The 13,290-nt window shown below is 61.5% G+C and overlaps 3 protein-coding genes across 13 annotated transcripts in view; 1 reads left to right on the top strand and 2 right to left on the bottom strand.

Moving 5' to 3' along the window:
- Positions 1-25: 25 nt before the first annotated feature.
- Positions 26-2,908, bottom strand: PPIL1 (peptidylprolyl isomerase like 1). Of its 3 annotated transcripts, none has more exons than XM_054648768.2 (4): positions 2,777-2,908; positions 1,453-1,607; positions 1,303-1,371; positions 26-309 (listed from the first exon to the last, which is right to left on the bottom strand). In XM_054648768.2, the coding sequence occupies exons 1-4, from the start codon at positions 2,830-2,832 to the stop codon at positions 89-91; spliced, it is 501 nt and encodes a 166-aa protein (XP_054504743.1). In that variant the 5' UTR covers positions 2,833-2,908; the 3' UTR covers positions 26-88. The 3 variants fall into 3 exon arrangements, with proteins under 3 accessions (XP_054504743.1, XP_077046693.1, XP_077046692.1); XM_077190578.1 differs by having other exon boundaries at positions 2,684-2,820; XM_077190577.1 differs by lacking the exon at positions 2,777-2,908 and adding an exon at positions 1,690-2,662.
- On the top strand, positions 2,788-6,665 carry PSRC1 (proline and serine rich coiled-coil 1). Of its 6 annotated transcripts, XM_054648891.2 has the most exons (7): positions 2,788-3,116; positions 4,281-4,327; positions 4,410-4,467; positions 4,888-5,239; positions 5,429-5,585; positions 5,664-5,834; positions 5,921-6,665. In XM_054648891.2, the coding sequence occupies exons 1-7, from the start codon at positions 2,848-2,850 to the stop codon at positions 6,034-6,036; spliced, it is 1,170 nt and encodes a 389-aa protein (XP_054504866.2). In that variant the 5' UTR covers positions 2,788-2,847; the 3' UTR covers positions 6,037-6,665. The 6 variants fall into 6 exon arrangements, with proteins under 6 accessions (XP_054504866.2, XP_077046688.1, XP_077046687.1 ...); XM_077190573.1 differs by having other exon boundaries at positions 2,848-3,116; positions 4,290-4,327; positions 5,429-5,834; XM_077190572.1 differs by having other exon boundaries at positions 2,848-3,116; positions 5,429-5,834.
- Positions 6,326-13,290, bottom strand: part of CELSR2 (cadherin EGF LAG seven-pass G-type receptor 2) — a 32,306-nt gene continuing 25,341 nt past the window's right edge. For 2 of the 4 annotated variants that reach the window (XM_077190568.1, XM_077190570.1), the window contains exons 26-35: positions 12,207-12,319; positions 12,059-12,135; positions 11,104-11,230; positions 10,510-10,626; positions 10,297-10,427; positions 9,660-9,748; positions 9,424-9,567; positions 8,661-8,867; positions 8,359-8,587; positions 6,326-7,168 (exon numbers count right to left, since the gene is read on the bottom strand). In XM_077190568.1, the coding sequence (XP_077046683.1) occupies positions 7,141-7,168; positions 8,359-8,587; positions 8,661-8,867; positions 9,424-9,567; positions 9,660-9,748; positions 10,297-10,427; positions 10,510-10,626; positions 11,104-11,230; positions 12,059-12,135; positions 12,207-12,319 (1,262 nt within the window). In that variant the 3' untranslated portion in view covers positions 6,326-7,140. The remainder of the gene's footprint in view (positions 7,169-8,358; positions 8,588-8,660; positions 8,868-9,423; positions 9,568-9,659; positions 9,749-10,296; positions 10,428-10,509; positions 10,627-11,103; positions 11,231-12,058; positions 12,136-12,206; positions 12,320-13,290) is intronic. The other 2 variants (XM_077190569.1, XM_077190571.1) reach the window with 1 other exon arrangement.

Below are 13,290 nucleotides of genomic sequence, written 5' to 3'. Positions count from 1 at the left end.
AACCACCACTCTGTGAGGGAGCCCACCACATCCAGCCTCCTTTATTACAAATGAGCAGTACAATTTGGAGGGAGGGCACCCCACACCCCTATCCCGAGGGATATGCCTTGATGACCTTTACATCATCGAGGGGTCGGTCCTGGGAGTTGGTCTCCACCATGGCTAGGCGCCCCAGCACCCCCATTCCTTGGCACACCCTCCCAAAAATGCTGTGCTTCCCATCCAGCCACTGTGCTGGGCCCAGTGTCAGGAAAAATTGGCTTCCATTGGTGTCCGGCCCTGCATTGGCCATTGCCAGAATCCCGGCGCCTGTGAGACATGGGGACGTGTCACATCATGGATGGGGATACAGGGAACATGCCACCCCACAGCCAAGGTTCCAGCATGATAGGGGACATGTCATCCCATGGTAGTATGTCATCTCATGGCCAAGATCCCGGTATCATGGGAAACATGTCACTCCAAGATTGGGATCCTGGAGGGTGTCATCCTATGGCTACGATCCCTGGGACATGTCACTCCATGGACAGGCTGCAGGTGAACCTGTCACCTGACAGAGGGGTCTTAATGGACATCAGTAACAACTTGCTCCCATTGGTGTCCAGCCCCATACTGGCCATCACCAGGATCCTAGTGCCTGTGGGACATGGGCCAAGGATCCTGGCACCCTGAGGGACATGCCATGCTATGGCCAGGGTCTTGGAGGACATGCCATTTCAGGGATGGGGTCCCAGGGGATATGGAGGACATGCCACCCCATGGATGGGGTCTCAGGGACATGTCATCCCCTGGCTGAGGTTCTGGTGTCATGGGGAAAATGTCATCCAATGGAGAGGTCTTAGGGGAACATGAGGAAGAATTGGCTCCTGTTAGTGTCCAGCCTCATGTTGGCCATCGCCAGGATCCTGGTGTCTGTGGGACACAGGGACATGTCACATCAGGAATGCGGAAATAGAGGACAGGGCATCCCATGGCAAAGCTCCTTGGGGTCATGTCACTCCATGGATGGGGTTTTGGGGACACAGAGAACTTGTCACCCTATAGACAGGATCTCGGGGGACAGGGGAGACATGCCACCTCATGGCCAGAGTCCTGGAGGACATACTCCATGACTAGCCTCCTTGAGACATGCCCACCCCATGACTGGAGCCCTGGGAGTCATGTCACTCCTGGGATGAGGACACAGGGGACATCCCATCCCATTCCACAGGTGTGTTCTCAGGGGTTCTGGCCCTCTATAGGTGGGGTCCTGGGGTCCCAGGGATGTCCCTCCAGTGTTCTCCCAGTGCTGGCCCCACTCACCAGTGAACTTCAGGTCCGGGTGCAGCTCATCCTCGAACTGTTTCCCATAGATGGAGGCACCACCACGGCCTGCAGGAGGATTTGGGGGTCAGCAGGAACCCCTGGCACCCCAGGGCGAGTCCCAGGAAGATTTCAGAGGCCTGTGCTCACCAGTACCCGTGGGGTCCCCTCCCTGCACCATGAAGTCCTTGATGATGCGGTGGAACTTGGTGCCATTGTAGTACCCACGGCGGCTCAGCTCAGCAAAGTTCTTGCAGGTGCGGGGGGCATGTTGCCAGTACAGTTCCAGCACAATTGGGCCCATCCTGGGATGGGAACACAGGGAATGGGAACGGGAAAGGCATCAGAAACAGGGAAGTAATCCCCACATCCCAAAGTGGTACCCACATCCCCAGCTTCAGATCAAAGCCAGGGGTTGTGTTGCCAGTGCAGCTCCAGCACCAGTAGGCTCATTCTGTGAATGGAAACAGCAGGAATGGGAATGGGAATGGGAACTGGAGACAGGGTCATCACACTGTGATTCCCACACCCAGTTTCAGACCAGAGCTATGGGCTTTTTCTGCCAGTACAGCTCCAGTACTGGAGAGCCCACCCTGAGAACGGGAAAACCAAGAACAGGAATGACACTGAGAATGGGGAACAGCACCAGGAATGGGAACAGGAGATGGGGTGGGTCACCCTGCTGTGAACTCTTCCACCTATAGGGTCAATTCTTGCAGCTGCAGGGCAGGGTCATCCCACTGTGACCCCCAACCCCGGTTTAAGACCAAAATCAGGGGGCTGTGCTGTTAGTACAGCTCCAGCACCAAGCACGCCCATCCAGGGAATGGGAAATAGGAATACTGGGAATGGGAATGGGAACAAGAACAGGACGGGTAACAGGAAACACCTCAACGTGATCCCCCACTCCCCCCTCATATCCCCCAGGGTCAGTCAGGGACAGGGACCACAGGGGTGAGAGAGGATGGGGGGCAATGGGACACCAGGAGGACATGGATGGCTCTTGGTAACAGGGGAAATAAGCAGGACTGCCTGGTTCTGTGCAGTATCGGGAGACACTGGGGCTAACGGGATACCACGGGATCACTGGGATCTGCCTGGTACCGAAGGGCCTGGGGGTTACGAACACCAGGGGGGACACCGAGAGAACCAGGGGCTCTCTAGTATCGGGGCGGAAACCAGGACTGGTTCATACTGGGGGATAACGGAGCTGTCCCGTTCTGGAGACACTAGGAGTTTCTTAGCACCTGTGGAGTTCAGGGTCTGCCTGACACCGGGGGCTCACGGACACCGGGGACTGCCCCGTACCGGGAGGATCAGGGACTCAAGAACACCGGGGCTGCACGGAAGCCGGGGAGAGAGGGAGCGGACACCGATTTACCGCCAGTGCCGCGGAAGGGGGCGGGACAAGGGGTGGGCAGGGCCTCCCGTGCCGGTACCGGTGCCGGTACCGGGGCGATGCCCCGCCCCTTACGTGGTCTCCATGGAAACGGTGGGGGGCTGCCAGGAGTCGGGCGGGACGGCGGCCATGCTGCGGAGGAACCGATGGCGGAACGACCCTCAGGCGCCGCGCTTCCGGGCCACACCCCCAGCTGTTGGGGGCGGGGCGTGGGGGAGGGGAAGAGCCAATCATCGAGACGAAAGGCGAGGAGACTGGCCAATCAGGATGCACACTTAAAGGGAGCAGGCCAATCGGAACCCGGGGCGGGCGCGCCGCGTTTGAGCCGCAAGGGGAGGGGGAATTCGAACGAGACCACGCCCCTTTCGTTAGGCCACGCCTTCTCGGCGCGCGCGACGAGCGGGAGCCGGGGGCGGTGAGGTGGCGGGGGAGAGGGGGGACGAGGGCAGACCGAAACCCCCGGGGAGAGGGGAAACCGGCGGGGAGATCGGGTGGGCCACGGAGCGCCGGGTAAACCACCCCATGCGGAGATGGGGAGACGTGGGGTCGGGGTGAGGGGCTGGGACCCCCTGGTAGGGGCTGAGGACCCCCAGGGCTGGGACTGTGGCCCCCGGTGGGGGCTGGGACCTTCTCAGTGTGGGGCTGGGGTCACCAAGGGATTGGGGTGCGCGGCTGGGACTCGTCGGTGGGGCTGGAACCCTCTTAGTCTGGAGTTGGGACCCCCCAGTGTGGGACTGGGGTCTCCTGGGCTGGGGCTGAGTGGCTAGGGGATTCCACAGGTGTGGGGGAGGGATCGCCCCATTATGGGGCTGAGACCCCACAGTGTGCGGCTGGGAGGCCTAGGAGTGGGAATGGGACCCCCAGGGTCGGAGTTTGGGTCTGAGACCTCCGCCGGTATGGGAGCTGGGAGGCCTAGGAATGTGGATGGGCCTCCCTCGGGATCGAGACGCAGAGCTGGGACCCCTCAGTGTGGGGCTGGGGTCCCTGAGGGACTGGGGGTGAAGGGCTGGGATCTCTAGGTACGGGAATGGGGTCCTCTTGCATGGGGATGGGACCCCCTGAGGATCAAGATGTGGGGCTGGGGATCCTCCGGAATCGGGGTGTGGGGCTGGGGGTCCCCCGGGATCGGGGTGTGGGTGTGGGGCTGGGACCCTCTGGGTGTGGAACTGGGGCTCCCCTGGGTGTGGGGCTGCGACCTCCCAGCGGGGTTGGGCCCACTCAGTGTTGGGCTGGGGTCCCCGATAGGGACTGGGAACCACCATTGTGGCACTGGGGACTCACACGGATCAGGGTGCGGGGCTGGGACTTCCCATCGTGGCACTGAGGACACCCGGGCTGGGGGTGCTGGCTGTGGGTTTCCCGGGCAGGGGTCGCCAGTGTCACCCCCGCCTACTGGCGCTGGCGGAGCCATCCCTGTCCCCATCCCAGTGGCACCGAGCCCAGCGGTGCCTGGCACTGGCCGTGTCATCCGCGCGCTGGCTGGTGCCACCGGCCCCCCGCGGGGGGTTGGGGACACGGCGAGGGGCGGGTAGGGGCACGGGTGGGGAACCCCGATGGGGTCGGTGGTGACCCCCCCCAGCTCCCGCAGGTGGCCCCGGTGCCCCGAGGCGATGGCCGAGGACCGAGGTACGGCAGCACCAGTGCTGCATGTCCCCCGTGTTTCCCCCCTGGGGCGGGGGGCCGGGGCTCACCCCCAGTGTCCCCCTAGATGTTCGATTTGTCACCGAGGAGAGCTTCGACTTCGGTGTGCTGTCGCCGTCTGACAGGTATGGGAGGGTAGTGGGGACAAGGGCACCCCATGGATGGGAACAGGGGGGACAGGGCACCTTGTAGTTGGAAACGTGGGGAATAGGATGGGACATGGAGGACAGGGAACCTCATTGTCAATGTCCTAGGGGACATGTCACCCCATGGATGGCGTTGTGGGGGATGTGGCAACTCTTAGCTGGAGTTCTGGGGGCCATGAGGGATATCACACCCCAAAGATGGTGTTCTCATGGGTCACCCCATGAACACAGTTCTGAGGGTCCTGTGGATATGTCCCCATCATAGATGTGGTTCTGGGGGTCCTGGGGGACATGTCACACAATGAATGGAGTCCTGGGTGGCATGGGGGGGTGTTCTTCTTGGCAGCGGTGTTTGGGGGGCTGACACAGCCATTCTCCCTCCCCCCTTCCTATCCGCAGCCAGGAGGAAGAGGAGGATGAGGATAGCCCGGGCAGGGGGTGCCGGCACGGGGGCAGCAACGGGCGCTGGAGTCCCCTGAGTGGGGCCCGTCTGGAAGAGATGGTGCGGGAGGCCACGCGCCTGGCGGCACAGTTGGAGGGGTGTCACCTGCCCCCTCCCGCTCCTGGAGACCCCCCCGGACCCGGCACCACGTCCCCCAGCACACCCCGCAGCCCCCGCCGCCAGACCTTCGTGGTGAAGGACAGCCCGGTGCGGGCGCTCCTGCCCACCGTGGAGTCTCAGGGACCTGCCCCCATCCCCCGCCCCCCCGCCAAGCCCCGGGGGGCCTCTGCTACCACCAGTGTCCCCAAGGTAGGTGAGACCCGGGGGTAGGGTTCCCAGTGTGGCTGTGTCCCACCTGGACTGAACACCCAGATCCCCCCCAAACCCATCCTGGATGGGGGCAGTGAGTGCCCCCCTTTCTCCAAGGGGCATCGTGAACCCCCCAGCTCTGTGGGTGGGGGAGCACTCACTGAGTGATGTCCCCCACTCTATTTTCAGGCAACCCCCAGCCGTAATTCCACAGCAGCAGCAAAGGGACCCTTGGGTGGCAGGGGGCTCCCCGCAAGCCGCGCGGGCCCGCCCCGGCCATGCCCTCCCCAGGGGCAGAGGGCTGGTGCCCGGGGCAGGTCAGAGCCCCCCCAGGCGGGGACAGCAGGTAGTTATGGCAAGGGAATGGGGACACCATGGCCATGGGGGCTCCTGGGCCGTACCCCAACCCCCCCTCTCTCCCCAGGCCAGGCTAAGGTGAGGGGGGGCACAGTCTCCTGCCCCCCCCCAACCCGCCAGCCCCACACCAGGACCACCACCATCCCTGTCCCCTCCGGCTGTTCCCCGGCACCCACTGCCCTCCCCAAGGTGTCCCCTCGGACTCCAGCAGGTGGTGGGAGGACCCCCACCCCCAGAGGTAAGGATGTAACGGGGTTCGGGGGGCGCAGGGGATGCCCCATCCCCCATGCCTCAGTTTCCCTGTGGCTTCTCTCTCCTTTGCAGGTGCAGGGGCAGCACGGGCAGCCCCCACAACTGGTGCCTCGGGGTGCAAACCAGGACCCCCTCCCACCCGCCTGCGGCCCTCCCGCAAGACGGCGGTGAGCAGCACCCCGAGGTGACACCCCCAAACCACCCCACACCCACCCAGAGGCCCTGGGTGCACCCAGACCCCCCCTAGGTACCAGCTAAGGTACCTAGGCTGGTGGGGGGCAGAGCCAAGGCCACCCCAGGGATGAGTTGAGACATCCACTGGGTTTTGGAAGGAGGCAGGCAGCACCAGGACCCCCAGGGAGCAGCCAAGGCACCCGTTGGGTTGACAGGTTGGACAGGTTGCAGAGCTGGAACCCCCAGGGACCAGCTGAGGTTGGGGTGGCAGAGCCAGGGGCGTCCCCAGGGATGAGCCGTGGCACTCATTGAGTTTTGCTTTAATTACAAAATGTCTCATCAGCAGTAGGAAACCCCCCACATTCCCCAGCAACCAGGGTCCTCTCATCCCCCCAACACCCATCCCTGCGTTCCCCCACCTGAGCCTCACCCCTGGGCAGGGGGGTCCCGGATTTCCCTCTAACCCCTAGCTGATCCCCCCTCCATATGCTCCCCACCTGGGGGAGTTGTCACCATGGGACACCTTTATGGGAGTTGGCACCTTGGGGGGCAAAGGGGGGTTGGCACAACGGGGGAAGTTGGTTATAAATTCCTTTTTTTGTATTTTCATGTATTTTTTAAATAAAACACTCTGCTGGGCAAAGGTGCTGGGGGTGATCATGGGGGGACAACAGGGGCACCCTGTGCCACCTTCCCAAGGTGTCAATCCCTGCAATGATGCAAAGTGCACTGGGGGGATGGTTGTGGCTCCCTGCTCCTTCCTGATGTCCTCCCAGTCCTTGTGCACCCCCAGTCCTGGTGTGTTCTACCCCCTGCCCCCACCATGCTGGTGCCCTCCCTGTCCTGGTGTCCCTGGCACAGTGGGTGGGCTGCCTGCTGGATGGGTCCCCATTAGATCGAGGTCTCGTCGCTCCTGGTGGGGGGACAGACAGATGGGGGGAGGGGGGGGGGAATGGATACAAAGTGCAGGATGGGGGGAGAATAAAAAACAAGACAGACAGATGCTTGATGGAGGAGGTGGACGCCAGGGTGCCCTCTGTGCCCCCCAGCACCCAGCGCCAACCCCTGGGACGAGATGGTGGGGTGGGGTTTGGGGGGGAGCCCCCAGCCCCCTTGGGTTAATGGAGAAAATTAAAAAACAGAAATCTGGGGGGTAGAGGGGGAGAAAAGAGTAGGGTTAGTTCTGCTGTGCCATCTCTGCCCTAGGCATTTGTGGGTGGTCAGGGGTACCCAGTGGGCACCCCAGCCCCCAGTGAACACTCCAATGGGCACCCTGACACCTAGTGAGCACCCAGTGGTCAACGGGCACCTTTGGACAGTCAGTGGGCACCCAACATGCACTCCAACACCCAATGGGCACTGTTAGACCGAAGGGGCACCCAGTGGTCAGTGGACACTCACAAATAATTAACGCACACCCAACAGGTGTTGTTAGACCCAAGGGGCACCCAGTGTGCACACAGAAGTCATTAGGCACCCAATGGGCAGTCAGTGGACACCAAATGGATACATAATGGTCAATGGATGCACAATGGGCATCCGATAGGGACCCATGAACAGTCAACTGGCATCCAACGGGTGCACTTAGACCTGATGAACACCCAGTGAGTATTCAATGGGTATCCAATGGGTATTCTGTGGGTTCCCCAACCCTCAATGGGCACCCACTAGGAATCTAGTGGAAAACCAACACCACCTTTGCACCCCATGGGCACCCAAGAGGAATCCTGGCACTCAATGGTCACCCGTTGGTTACCCTGGCACCCTACAGACACCCAGCAAACACCCTACATGTGATGGGCACCAACGCGCAACCTGGCACCCAATATTCATTGGATCTGGCACCCAATATTCATTGGATCCAAAGGGACTGCTGGGACCTGATGAGCACCCAAGAAGGAACCCTGGCACCTGATGGGCATCCAAAGGGCAACTGTTGGGCACCCTGACACCCATTGGACACCCAAAGGGAACCCTGGAACCTGATGGATATCCGACAGGTAATGTTGTACCCAATGGGTGTCCAGTCAGTACTGTGGCACCTGATGAGCAGCCAACAAGCAGTGTTGGATCCAATGTGTGCCCAATGGATGGCACCTGAGAGAAACCCTGGCACCAAATGAGAGTGCAACAGGAACCTTGGCACCCTGGTACCCAGCTATCCTTGCATCTGATAGGCACCCAAAGGGTACCCAACAAGTGGTGTTTGACTGCTTGTCCACCCAACAGGAACCCTGGCACCCCAAGGGCACCCTCAAACCCAACAGGTGCCCAGAGGGAATCCTGGCACCCAAATAACTCCCAGTGAGCACCCCTCAGATGTGGTGGGCACTCACTCAGAGCCAGAGGAGTCCTCGTCTGCAGTGCCTGTGCGGATGCTCATGGCAATGGGGGTGAGGCCGCTGAGCTGCTCCTGGAGGCTCTGCCGAGGCCGGGGGACGGGGGGGGGGGCCACATCACTGCCTGAGGAGGCAGCCGTGCAAGCAGGAGGCGGTGGGGGTGGCCCAGGGCGCTGGGCACTGCCCCGCTCACTGATGGGGGGCAGGCACTTCTTCTTCAGTATCCCTGCAGGAGCAGTATCACTCATGGGTGGGGAGGCCAGATTTGGAGTGCCCACCCATGCCATGGCAGCCCATACCTTTGTGGGGGTGAGGCAGGGGCAGCAGCAGGGGGTCCCTGGAGAGTGCCTCGCCGTTGGGCCGCGGGGAGTCACCGCAGGGGTGTCCCTGCCCCCCTGCTGGCTGCACTCGCAGCCCCTCGCTACCTCCTGGGCCCTCACTCTCGCTCGCTGTTGTCACAAACTCCCCTGGCCAGTATGGGCATCCCGGGGGCACTAGGGGGTCACCTGCGGGGAAGGAAGGAAGCTGGGACAGGCAGGACCAGGGACCCCTCCCATCCTCACTGGGTGCCCCCATCACCACATAGTCAGTGTGAGAAATGCACCCAAACCCATTGCATCAGTCCCATCCACACCTCAGACTGGACAAGGGGCCATCTTTCCCCCCTGGGAGCCCCAGTCAGCACCTCTGACTGCATGAGGAACCCTCAAACCTTTTAGATGTCTCCCATCACCACACCAGACCGGACAAGGGACCCTCTCCCTCCTACCCACTATACCCACTATGTGTTTATCAGAACTCCAGGCTGGACCAGGGATCCTTTGTCCACTGTGTGCCTCCTGCATCAGGCAAGATGAGAGACCTCCTCCCACCCCCCCAAATCTATTCAATGGCCCTATCACCACTCCAGACTGGACAAGGGACCCCTACCCCCACCAGGTGCTCCCCATCACTGTCCTGGATAAGGCGAGGGACCTCCCCCAACCCATTGGGTGCCCCCCATCAGCACCCAGCCAGGCTGAAGGTCCCCCATCTCCATGGGGTGCCCCCTGGGGGTGTTACCAGGGCCGGGGGGACTTGTCAGAGCCCCGGGCAGGGGGTCCCAGCCACGTGGGGCCTCATCCTCGCTGTCGGAGGAATGTGTGGAGCCATAGGATCCACTCGGGTCATCCAGGGACAGGTCACTGTCCGACTCTGTGTCGTGCTCTGGGGGGGGTCACAGGTCAGGAGGTGCCCAGAGACACCTCCTGCCCCCTGGGCTGAGGCTAGGGGCACTTGCCCCATGGGTGAGGCCATACCCTCGGGCTGGTCCTGGGCGTCAAGGAAGAGCCCCCCAGGCTCGGGCAGCGGAACTGGCCCCGGGCTGCCTGCCAGACCTGAGTCCTCCCTGTGGAGACACAATACCCATCAATACCTGATCCCCACTCACAAACACCTACCATCCACTGTCACCCACTGACTGACACCAACCCACTGACACAATATCCATCCACTGACACTGCCAACACCCCAATATCTACTGACACCCATCACCCTGACACCTACTCCTGCCACCTCTTCACCCCAACACCCTCTCAAGCCCCCACTCTGTGACCACCCTGCCACCTCACCACTCCACGTGCATGACACCCTGCCACTGTAGTGCTGGGCACCCATGCCACTGCCCCACCACCCAGCCATCCCAATACCCCCACAAGCACGCCACCCCACCATCCACCAATCCCAACACCCCCACAACTATGTCACCCCACCACCCACCATCCCAATACTCCAATGCCATGCAATGCCATATTGCCACCCCAACAACCCACCACTCAACCACCCCAGCACCCCGCTACCCCACCATCCCATCACCATTCCATCTTGTCATCCCAGTGCCACACCAGCTCAGGACCCCACAAAAACCCATGCCCCGGTCCCAGCTGTGCCCAGTACCGCCGCACAAAGGGGATGTAGCTGTGGTGGCTCTTGCCCGAGCGTGCAGTGCTGTGCAGGGACCCCGAGGACCCACCACCTGGAGGGGGGTACAGTCTCCCTGCCACGTATGTGCTGTCCCTACCATAGGCCTGCCAAGGGCACAAGGATGTCATGGCCATGGCACAGGTTGCCCTTCTGTTCCTGGCACCCCCCATGTGGCCCAGCACTCACGGGAGTGAGGGTGGCCTTGGTGGCCAGCGGTGGGTGGTGGCAGCGGGCACAGCTCAGACGAAGGCTCCTTCGCACCTCCTTGCTCAGCACCACACAGGACAGGAAGATGAGGGGGCCCTGGGCAGAAAGGGGGCGGGGGGACAAGGAAGGGTGTGTACAGCCTGGGAGGATACCAGCAGCACTCTGGACCAGTCAAGGGGTCACCATCCAGACTGGGTGCATCCCATTGGCACCTCAAAGAGAATGAGCATGCCCACCACTGATATCTCAAATTGGATGAGGGACCCCCATATGCACTGGGTGCCCTCCATGGGCACCACGGAGTGGTTGAGGTGCTCCCGTACACACTGGATACCTCCCATTAGTGCCCTGGATATGGCAAAGGACCTCTCTGTGCCCACTGGGTGCCCTACAAATAGGTGTGGGACTCTGGAGGTGCCAAGGGTGTGAGTTTCAGGGGGCTCTGGGATCTCTGGGAGTCCCAGGGGTCATGGTCATTGGGGCAGAGGCTTTGGGGTTCTGGAGTCTTTGGGGGTCCCAGGGGCGGTGGCTCTGGAGGTTCCACGAGTGGAGTCTCAGGTGGTTCCCACTGACCTGGAGGCAGTTGGAGGCGGCGAACAGGTAGTGACAGAGCAACGTGTCACTGTTGACTGAGAGCAGGGCCAGAAGCCAGGCCAGGCTAGGCATGGCCAGCAGGACTGCAGCTGTGCGCACCCCAGACCTGAGCACCCCAATGGCACCCAGTGTTACCACAATGACATGTCATAGCCCTCTGTACTTCTGATCCCTGGGGTTGCCCCAGCCCCTCATGGCCCCCTCCCCCTCCAGATGCCCCAACTTCCCCCTGACCCACTCTGCCATCCATGGGTGCTCCAGCCCCCTGAGCTCCCCTGTTCCCTGTGGGCCCAGCCTAACCCCAGCCCCCTGTGCCCCTTGCCCCAATGCCCTTCTGCCTCCCCATGGGTGCTCTGTAACCCCCTGCCCCCCTAGATGCCCCAATCTCCCCTGACCCCCTCAGTCCCCCATGGGGGCCTCTGCCCTTGATGCCCCCCTGACCTCCACAGGTGCCCCAACCTCCTGTGCCCCCCTGCCCTCAACAGATGCCCCAGACCTCTCTATCCCCCAACCCACCATGGGTGTCCTAGTCCTTCCTGTGCCCCCCTGCCCTCCACAGTCGCCCCAACCTCCCGTGCCCCCATGCCCCCATTGGCTCTAGCCCCCCGTACCCCCCTGCCCCCCATGCCCCCCCTTTGCCTCCCCACGGCTGCTCTGCGCCCATAGATACCCCAGACGCCACTGTCCCCTCCTACCCCTGCCCCATAGGCAGCCCAGTCCCCAGTACCCTCCTGCCCCCCATGGATGCCGCAGTCCATCCTGTGCCTCCCTGCCCTCTCCAGGTTCCCCAAAAGGCCAGCTCCCTATGTGTGCCCCCCAGCCCCCAGGGCACCGCAACCTCTATGGGTGCCCCAACCTCTCATGCCCCTCTTAGGTAACCCCATCCCCGCTGTGTCCCCTGCCCCCTGCAGGTGACCCCGCCTGGGTGACTCACGCTGAGCCCTTTTTCTGGAAGCCTTGGGGGGTGGCACAGGTGGCCCTGGCTGCCAGCACCAAGAAGAAGATGCCGACCTGGGGGTGCAGGGAGTGAGGAGGGTGATAAGGGGTCCCATGCCCTCCCCAGCCCCCAGCCCTGTACACACAGCAAGGGCGGCAGCGCAAGGCCCAGCCAGGCTCCACACCAGGCTGTCGTGCAGGGCCAGCCAGCAGAAGTCGGGGTTCCCGTAGCCCTCGGGGTCCAACCCCACCGCCAGCCCTGCAAAGGAGAGATCAGGAGTGGGGCCAATTCAGTGGATGGGGCTATAAAAGTAGACGGGGCTAAGGTGGGAGGAGCGGGGCTAAACATTGTGAAGCTATGGCAGGATGGGGCTCGTGGAATGGCAGGGAATGGCTCATGGGCAGCACAGGACTGGCGAGAAGGTGCTGCTCTTGGGGGTGTGGCTATGCTGGGTAGAAACAACGCTATGCAAATGAGATTTGCCTAAGCTCTTGGACATGTGGCAGTGTTGGTGAGAGCAGGGATATGGCACAGGGGGCTTGTCTAAGAGGTTAATACAGATCTAGTCTCTGGAGGTGGGGTTATGCTGATGAGGGCAGGGCTAAGATCCCGGGGGAGTATCTGACTACGATTGATGGAGAAAGGCTATGGCCCTGGGAGCATATTGAAGACATTGGGAAAGATGCTCTTGGGGTGGAGATATGATGGATGAGGGTGGGGCTAAACTCTTGCGGTGAGGATAAAATGTTCGCCAGGGTTATACTCTTTGGGAGGGGGCTATGACCCCAGGGGTGTGTGTGAAAGTTTGGAGGCAGAGCTATGATCAATGAGGGTAGGATTATGGACCCAGGGGCCTGTAAAATCTTGGGGACTGGGTCTGATAGACAAGGTGTTGAAGATTGCAATGCAAGTTGTTTTCCATTACCATCTGTATGGCAGATTACCTTTGTCAAGTGGGCAGTTTGCTTTATCTCTTTGAGTGACCACAATCACACCTCCCTGGGGAGGGGACATCTGCTGATAACAGACTATTGAATGTCACTGCATGACTGATAAGAACTATAACATCCCATTGTGAGATGCTCCGCCCAGAGGGAGGAGCCAAGCATTGCTACCCAGATATAATCCAGAAATTTTTGAGACACCAGCATGGCTTTCTCCACGGGATTCCCCAGAGAAACAGCAGCTGCCTCTCCTTCCACTGGATCTTCAGAGGCAGAATACATCCT

The sequence above is a fragment of the Agelaius phoeniceus genome, chromosome 25 (genome assembly GCF_051311805.1).
Source record: "Agelaius phoeniceus isolate bAgePho1 chromosome 25, bAgePho1.hap1, whole genome shotgun sequence".
NCBI lineage: Eukaryota > Metazoa > Chordata > Aves > Passeriformes > Icteridae > Agelaius > Agelaius phoeniceus.
This window is presented reverse-complemented; position numbering and strand designations above follow the sequence as displayed.

Bases quoted from the DNA above. Each gene is read 5' to 3' on its own strand.
- PPIL1 (XM_054648768.2), bottom strand. From the start codon at position 2,832: ATGGCCGCCGTCCCGCCCGACTCCTGGCAGCCCCCCACCGTTTCCATG. The intron at 1,608-2,776 runs GTAAGGGGCGGG...TTCCCATCCCAG, and splicing joins ACCGTTTCCATGGAGACCAC to GATGGGCCCAATTGTGCTGG. The intron at 310-1,302 runs GTGAGTGGGGCC...CATGTCTCACAG, and splicing joins CCCGGACCTGAAGTTCACTG to GCGCCGGGATTCTGGCAATG.
- PSRC1 (XM_077190572.1), top strand. From the start codon at position 2,848: ATGGCGGAACGACCCTCAGGCGCCGCGCTTCCGGGCCACACCCCCAGC. The intron at 4,468-4,887 runs GTATGGGAGGGT...TCCTATCCGCAG, and splicing joins GTGCTGTCGCCGTCTGACAG to CCAGGAGGAAGAGGAGGATG. The intron at 5,835-5,920 runs GTAAGGATGTAA...TCTCCTTTGCAG, and splicing joins GAGGACCCCCACCCCCAGAG to GTGCAGGGGCAGCACGGGCA.